Source organism: Mugil cephalus, chromosome 16 (genome assembly GCF_022458985.1).
Source record: "Mugil cephalus isolate CIBA_MC_2020 chromosome 16, CIBA_Mcephalus_1.1, whole genome shotgun sequence".
NCBI lineage: Eukaryota > Metazoa > Chordata > Actinopteri > Mugiliformes > Mugilidae > Mugil > Mugil cephalus.
In genome coordinates, this window is record NC_061785.1 from 20,037,748 (window position 1) to 20,045,836 (window position 8,089).

General features: G+C 39.6%; 2 protein-coding genes across 3 annotated transcripts in view; both read left to right on the forward strand.

Moving 5' to 3' along the window:
- The first annotated feature begins 2,773 nt into the window (after positions 1–2,773).
- LOC125022024 (fructose-bisphosphate aldolase A-like) lies at positions 2,774–4,866 on the forward strand. 2 transcript variants are annotated; one of them, XM_047608290.1, is made up of 4 exons: positions 2,774–2,836; positions 3,700–3,972; positions 4,095–4,295; positions 4,425–4,866. In XM_047608290.1, the coding sequence occupies exons 2-4, from the start codon at positions 3,924–3,926 to the stop codon at positions 4,514–4,516; spliced, it is 342 nt and encodes a 113-aa protein (XP_047464246.1). In that variant the 5' UTR covers positions 2,774–2,836; positions 3,700–3,923; the 3' UTR covers positions 4,517–4,866. The 2 variants fall into 2 exon arrangements, with proteins under 2 accessions (XP_047464246.1, XP_047464247.1); XM_047608291.1 differs by having other exon boundaries at positions 4,095–4,294; positions 4,445–4,866.
- Positions 4,867–5,783: 917 nt separating this feature from the next.
- The window catches only part of LOC125022831 (serine protease 33-like), a 6,012-nt gene continuing 3,706 nt past the window's right edge, over positions 5,784–8,089 (forward strand). The window contains exon 1 of the mRNA XM_047609772.1: positions 5,784–5,792. Within this exon, the coding sequence (XP_047465728.1) occupies positions 5,784–5,792 (9 nt within the window). The remainder of the gene's footprint in view (positions 5,793–8,089) is intronic.

The following is an 8,089-nucleotide window of genomic DNA, read 5'->3' on the forward strand; positions in this document are numbered from 1 at the left end:
TTAATAATGACATTAGTACACGTCAAATTTTAATTCAAAATACTTTTTCCTTTAAAAGAGGAAGGTAGGGGTGGTTTAAACATTTAAGTTTAATGGGAAAGCACAGACCATTTACATGGTGATACTTTTACTTCTTTCGAATGGTCGGGCCCCCATGCCTGAAAAGAGACCAATCCGACAAAATAAAACTAAATCGAAAAATTTCCAATAGCACAAACCCCCAATTCTCTCAGTTCACCTCCACCAGTTTTCCGTGGGTGGGATTACTTTCAATGCAAACCCAAAAACATGTTCACGCAAAATTCGGCACTGAAGGGAAAGATTCCAGAGGGTTTTAAAAAAGTTAAACCCATTAAAAAAAAAAATACATTTGTTGTGTGTATGATAGAAAAAATTTTAAACTCGAAAATAAAAAGTTGCCCCACCCGAAGTACACCACAAGGATTCGCTGTTGAGTTTCAGGGAAATATTTCCCCCCCCCGTTTGGTGAATATGTTCAAGTGGGGCACTGACGACCAACTAAAAAAAATTAAAAAACAACAAACAAACAAAAAAAAGTGGGTGAGGCAGTAACTAAGATTTTTTAGCTGACAAATTTTTGCATATTGCTAAAACACACATTCAGGCCACAATGCACGTCTACTTTCCTGATTGTCTTTGCACCCTGGAGCCAAAAACCGCTGCAGGGGTTGTCAGGGGCTCCAAACCCCGGGGCCAAAATTGAAACAAAGACACTTTTAACACTGAAGGAATCAAAAAGAAACGTTTATCGAATGTGATTCTGGGGGAAATTAATAATCACACTGTTTTGTTTTGTGAGTCTTGGCTTTGTGTTTTTCCTTTAGTCTATCTCTGGGTGTAACAACAGTCTCCCACGTGTCTTTTTCTGAAGCCACTAGGGGGCACCAAAGTCAAAAATTCAACATAGTGGGGGTCAGAAGAATGATTCTTTTTTAACTTTAAGGATTCATTGTGAAGCCTGTTTCTGCAGGGTGACCCGTTGACTCTAATTCTTGCCACTACATTAAAAATCACACAGAATGGATGTGTGTGATAATGATAACCCTCTTTGCAGTAGAACATTTTTCTGAGTTTTTTACCAACTTTAGGGGTTTTTAAGAAATTCTCATTGTTCACATGTCCAGGGCAATTGACTAAACCCAAATTTTACCAAACAGGACTTTCCCGTGGGAGTTTCCTTTTCCTTTTTTTTCAATTTTTTTTTTTTAACCTATTTTATCTTAACTTTTCCCAAAATGCATCATATGCAGGCATATATAAGTTTTTCAACGCCTCAATTTAAAACCTTTTAAAAATTTTTCCCCTAATTTGTAAAAAGCAGAACAACACTTTTTTAATTTTATATAACTTAAAAGAAAAGCAACAAAAAAACTCTTCCACTTCAGCTGATAGGAGGCTCCTTTTCCCACAGCCTACGGGAGATTTCTTCACACTTATGCTGCTCAAGTTAAATACATTTTCTAAAATTTGCCCTGAAAAACCATTGTTAACATTTCTGACACACACGGGAAAAATAAGGCAGGCGCTGGTTTTCGTCATCTTTTAATACATTACATTTCTGTCCAACAGGACATCGTGTGAATTTTTGCTTTGTGGAATTTACAAAAATAACAGGGAAAAAAATCAAAATATTTTTTTCACTCGTGGGCTTTTTTTTTTTTGTTTGGTTTTTTCATGACGAAAAAGCCCTGTTGACCATTATAGTCTTTGTTGCTTTAACAAGTGAAAAATGACAGAAAATACCACGAAAAGGCTGCAGTAAGGGTCACGAAAAGATGAAGAGGATGTGTGGACTGAAATGTGCATAACCTTTAATAGCATTTCAACACCACACAAAAAAAGCACCACGCCCAGATGAGGCTGAGCTGAAATGTTAGACCCAAAGGGCTCTTTTTTTAAAACAATTTTTTAAGGGAAATCAAATTTTTTGAGCAATCATTTTTTTTGAGTCCAATTTAAAGTAAATCTCACGTTTTTCTTATATTCAGGGTAAAGGATAAAGGACATAATTCATCTCAAATTGTTTTTCTATCTTAACATTTTAAATCCACAAAAAACTGTTTCATTAATAAAATTTGCTGCATGCAATGGGCACAAACCTTACACTTGCTTTATGTCATGAATCAAAAAAAATAAAAAGGGCAAAATTAAAACTGTTGGGAATGACGCAACGATTAATGCACAGACTTACCTACAAAACATGCAGCAATTACCCCCCATTGTTTATCCCATGGGAAAAAAAAAAGCTAAAACTCGAAAAAATTAAACTTCAAACTTTCAAAAAAAAGCTTTTGCGCTGACCCCAAAGAGGGGGAAAGGGGAAAGCAAAATGCAAAATCACAAGGGGACTGCCCAAACCAAGACGCTCAGTTTGAAACCAATTTTTAGGAGGGTTTTCACACGACAAACTCTTTTTGTTTGATAGCCAAAAAAACAGGTATTTGACCTGAGCACACAGCATTGTATTGTTTAAAACATGGACCATTTTTTAAACCACACTTTTAAACATTTTACGCCTTCCCACGGTACTGCCCGCCCTAAACTGTCCCTCACCCCTTTTCATTTTGTGCCAATCACTGAAACACTCTTTTGTCCTTTCACTGGGCCCCTACCCATCAGTTACTCCCCGCCCCACCCTGCTAAAGTCACCACCACCTGGTTGCGCCCGTTTTTTTATAGCTGGGCAGTTTAAATGGAGGGGGCCAATGGGGGGGAAAAATACAAGGGGCCCGCGAGCTAGAGGGCCCCTCCAGACGAAGGCAGGATCCTCTCCCTCCCTCTCTCTCTCCTCTCAGCTCTCCTTCCAACCTCAAAGGTAAAAGAACAGAAAATCAAACGGCTATGAGATAAACCCTTCACTTTAATTGGATTTATGTACTACCTGCTAATTATTTTTGTTCATATGACGCATGAGCTGCATGACCATAACCACAAACTAGATAATACGCTGCTTGTCTTCACGCCATTAGCACCTCTGCGGTTACTATGTCTAGCTAGAGCTAGATGGAAGTAGCTCATACGGTCCAGCTCATCAGCTCATCAGTAAGTTAAAAGGGACTGTGGCTTAGGCCTTGAGCCATCAAGCGGACGCGGAAATATCTCATCAGTGTTCAGTAATGCATTGCTTCTGTTAAAATCTGATCCACTTTAGTTCCTTTTGTCGTGGGGCTATGGGCGATAGAAAACCGGGGAAGAGGAATGGTGAGGGAAGGGGGCAGTAAAGGGGGATGTAAAGGTCAGGCATAAGAGGTTAGAAAATGGAATATGTCCCTCACATGCCAGGGTGGTCAGATACATGGAGGGTGGGGAAGAGGAGGGAATAGCATGTAACACCAACACATAAACCCTAGGTACACTTAAAGCTTCAACAACAGTTACACAGCTAGGGCACCTGGTGGTCTATTTTGTTGACAGACCAGATGCAGACAGGAAGACTTTAAACCATGCAGTCAGAGACTTTTTACAGCACTTTCTTCTCTCAATTAACAAAGTTTTTTTTCCCACGTACATAGACCTTACCACACTGGCGCACTGCAGCTTTGCAGCACAGTTGATCTTGTCCGCTTCATATGCAGCAAAGATTGAAAGAGTCATGTCTGCCCTATTATTGCAAACAAAATGTTGCACGGTCTCAAACCTTATCTCTACTCTCTAACTTCCTCCTCCATATCTGTGTAGTATCAGGATGCCTCACGCATATCCCTTCCTCACTCCTGAGCAGAAGAAGGAGCTCAATGATATTGCTCTGAAGATTGTGGCTCCCGGCAAGGGAATCCTCGCCGCTGACGAGTCCACTGGTTAAAGTAAAAAGTGTTGTCTATCTGGAGGGCACCCTGCTCAAACCCAACATGGTTACCGCAGGACACTCCTGATCACATAAGTACAGCAACCAGGAGATTGCCATGGCAACTGTTACTGCCCTGCGCCGCACTGTGCCCCCCGCAGTCCCTGGTAACCTGGATGCACATTTTGTTGACATACACACATTTGCATGTTGTTGTTTTTATTGTCTGACTTTGAACTGTGATGTCTCGAGAAATTTTTTGCTAAATGCTCACGTTTCTCATCAACAGGAATCACCTTCCTGTCTGGTGGTCAGAGTGAGGAGGAGGCCTCCGTCAACCTGAACGCTATGAAACAGTGCCCACTGCACAGGCCCTGGGCCCTGACCTTCTCATACGGCCGTGCCCTGCAGGCCTCTGCCCTGAAAGCCTGGGGTGGCAAGAAGGAGAATGGAAAGGCATGCCAGGAGGAGTTCATCAAGAGAGCTCTGGTATGTGGAAAGTAAAATTAGTCCAACATATGTGAGAGAACTATTTGGATGGTTATCATCAAACTTAATACTCTGTGTACATTCAGTAATGTTATGTTTTTTTTTGTTGTTGTTTTTTTTTTTTTATCTCCTAACAACCTGGCCTGCCAGGGAAAATATGTTTCCTCAGGAAGCAGCGCTGCTGGTGGAGAGTCCCTGTTCGTGGCTAATCATCCTTATTAAGCTGGGGCACCCTTTCCACTTCCTTCCCACCATTGTTACATCTTAGAAAAGGCATGTCATCTAACGAAATGCCTACGAAATTGTTTCTCCACTTATAACCAGATGCCACTTTCATGGCATCTTGAGAGAAAGATAAGAAAACCTTTCCTTTGGGTTGTTGCTGCAGATAGGAGATTCTGAAAAATGGTCTGCCTCCATTCCCTTACCTTTTATTTTTGAACACCTTTTTTTTTCAGGTGAAAATTCTCATGCTGTTTTTACACATCTTGTACTCTATTCCTTGGTCTGCTTCCACCCAGCCTAGTGTATAATTTATACTGGTGCCTCGGAATAAAGAATTTACCCTACCACCTAGTTTCACTTACTTTTTTTCTTAGCACCTTGCTTCTCATTACACAGGGTTATTTTAACTAAACCAAGATGAAGAAGTTTGGGCCACAGTTGGATAATAATACTATGCTGACATAAGTGACATTATCAAGAAATATAAAAAAAAAGAAAGAAGAAAAAACAAACTTGATGAAGGGTTGAGCACCGTGTGTCATTACAAGTGAAATAAAACCTGCTTAACTGACCAGCTAAACGCCGACAATAAATTCATGTCTTATTATTCAAACACACATATTCTCCCTGTCAGTCTTAGAAAAAAACAGCATCTTATATACTTAACTCTTGGCTATTGATAGATTATTTGTTTTTTATTTATTTTATTCATTTTCACATTAAAAGTGTAATTGCTGTAAAAGATATCTGGAGGCTGCACAGAGACAGTCGGTCATATTTGAGCATCCACATTTCCATTTCCTTTAAAATGCATAGATTGAAACTTGACAGTTCCTTGTGTAGGTGAAGTGGGAGCGTATTCTAAGACAACTGTTACAACACTGAATGAATAACAGTGGCCTCACATTCCTACGTAGCACTTATGACATGTGAAAGTGTCATCAACATGTCTGTACTTCCTTTAACTTGTTTGCTCAGACATTTTACTTGAAGCATAAACTGGGGTTGTGTGGAGTCTACGAATAGTATTTGAGAGCGTGCGCGAGAGCGTCACAGCAATGCAAGTGTTGCTGCTAAAAAAGGGGAAAAGGTTTCAAGGTTTTACAGTCATTTCAAAACTTGGGTAAGCCACATGAAAGTAAACGGAGGCCCACAGTGAAAAAACACTTTATCAAAACATTTATCAAGTATATAGTAACACTTCAGATACAAATGACTATAATTGTTTCACATTGAGGGAGGAATTGTAAAGTCTCATGGCATCATGGAGCAGGTTTGAGTCTCTTTTTCTGCATCTCCTGGTTTGAATGTCCTGCAAAGTAGGAAAGCAGTGCTGTTGATCCTGTTTTCTGACTTAACAGCCAATTGCAGAGCCTCATCAAATACAACCTTTCGAGTAGCCAGTGATGAAAAGATGAGACTGCTGGGAAGGTCAACATCTTTATCAAACGTATAAAGCTGTGACAACTGACTAAACTACTAACTTGCAATCCTCCACCATATGACAAGTCCCCTTATGAGCTTGTGAAATGCATGACAGGGGGTAGCTGTCTGTGAAAAGCCTCTGTGATGATAGAAAATGAAAGAGAAACCGATCAAAATCTATCCAGTCTTTGCCCATATACAGGCCTTATCTGCATAAACCATGCGACAAATGCATGAGAAAATACCACTCGTGCCTCTGTCTGAGGAGCTTCCTTTGCAAGCGCCCTAAGCGCTACACCATTGTATCCAGAACAAAAGGATGTTCCAAAAAACCCTGCAGTGTGTGAATCTGCCCTAAACCTGACCTTGTTGTCTCTGATGACTTAACTGTCATGACGTTGTCGGCCCAATTTAACCCAGTTTCAAACCAATTGTTTGAGTTACAGTTTACATCTGTATTCATCCAGACTCATAAATTATATGTAGTAAAGACTTTAAATGTATTTGAGCAGTTTTTTGTAAAACTTGATGATGTCACAATGAAGATGTTTTTTTTTATAATATGTTTGTTGTGCAAACTTCCAAACATATCACATACAATATACACATAAGCTGTAAGTAGGAAGTCTGACATTTTTTTTGTTTTCTTTTCCCTAGAAGTAAATCTTGTTGCAAAAGATCATACAGACAAAATACCATATAATCGACACCCCTGATTCACCCACCCACCCAGCCTAGTCTTGCGTGTACAATGTTGACTCCATGTGGTAAATAAAAGGGAAGATACTTGTGAAGAGAGTAAAAGGTTATAAATTGATCCAATGCTGTGATGTTGATGATGAAGACATTATATTTTCTAAATATCTGAGTCTTCTCAGGCAGTTTAGTAAAAGATGTAAAATGAATTCTTACAAAACTACGAAGTTGGAAATATCTAAATCGACCATGAATTGACAGGCCACATTTAGTGACAAGGTTTTCCAAAGTACCAAATGTTTCATCTAGAAAAAGATCACAGAAAGAAACCGGGCCTTTCTTTTTCCATAATTTAAAAGCTGGGTCTAGCAAAGAAGGCAGAAAGAGGTGGTTATTGCAAATAGGGGAAAGGACAGAGGAAGATTTTAATCCAAATGTTGCCTTAACTGTTTCCAGATTTTTAGCGAGGAAAGTACAACAGGGTTATTATTATACTGAGAGGGGCACGTTGTGAGGGGAGCAAAAAGCAATGCAGGTAGAGAGGATGAAGTGCAAGAGCTAGCTTCTATAACACATGTTATTCTTATAAAGTGAGCTAAAGGAATGTGAAATGTTTACTCCTAAGTATTTAAAGCCATTGGGAGATAAATGGAAGGGCCTCATGTTCGAAGAAATAAATTTTGCTAACTGGTTAACAGGCCAAATCCAAATTTCTGGAGGATTGTTAACAGATATTGCCATTCCACCCGTCCGAATGCCTTCTCCGCATCGAGTGAAATAACCATCTCAGGATTTGGAGAAGCGGAGGGAGTCAAAATCACATTTAGAAGTCTATGTACACTAGATGACAATTGATGGTCCAAAATAAAGCCTGTTTGGTCCTCTGATGTAATGTCAGGGAGGCATGTCTCAAGTCGGCATGCCAGTATCTTTGCCAGCAACTTCACATCATTGTTAAGCAGGCTAATTGGTCTAAAGCTACTACATAAATTTGGATCTTCATCTTTCTTAAGTATAAGAGATATCAGCGCCTTGTTCAGTGTCGGTGGCAAAACACCCCGTTCTAACAAATCATTGAAAACATCTAATAATAAAGGGGCAAGCTGTACAACAAACTTTTTAAAGAACTCAGATGAGAAACTGTCTGGGCCCGGGCTTTTATTATTCTGCATCAGAGAAATGCAATAAGTGATTCCTTGTAGACTTAATGGTTTATCTAAATGTTCTGCTGACTCCCTACTTACAGTTGGTATATCTATGTTTTTAAGAAATGATTCCATGACCGAGCAATCAGGGGGAGGTTCTGATTTGTAAAGGTTAGAATAAAACAAAGAGAACTCAAGATTTATGTTTGCTGGATCTGTTGTCAGTTTTTGGGAAGAGTCATACATTTGTGAAATAAAGTGAGAGGCATGCTGACGCCCCCGTGCTCATAATAAGTTGCCTCAT

Excerpts from the sequence above, each read along its gene's own strand:
- LOC125022024 (XM_047608290.1), top strand. The coding sequence starts at position 3,924 with ATGGCAACTGTTACTGCCCTGCGCCGCACTGTGCCCCCCGCAGTCCCT. Across the intron at positions 3,973-4,094 it reads TGTGCCCCCCGCAGTCCCTG|GAATCACCTTCCTGTCTGGT; the intron begins GTAACCTGGATG and ends TCTCATCAACAG. Across the intron at positions 4,296-4,424 it reads GTTCATCAAGAGAGCTCTGG|CTAACAACCTGGCCTGCCAG; the intron begins TATGTGGAAAGT and ends TTTTTTTATCTC.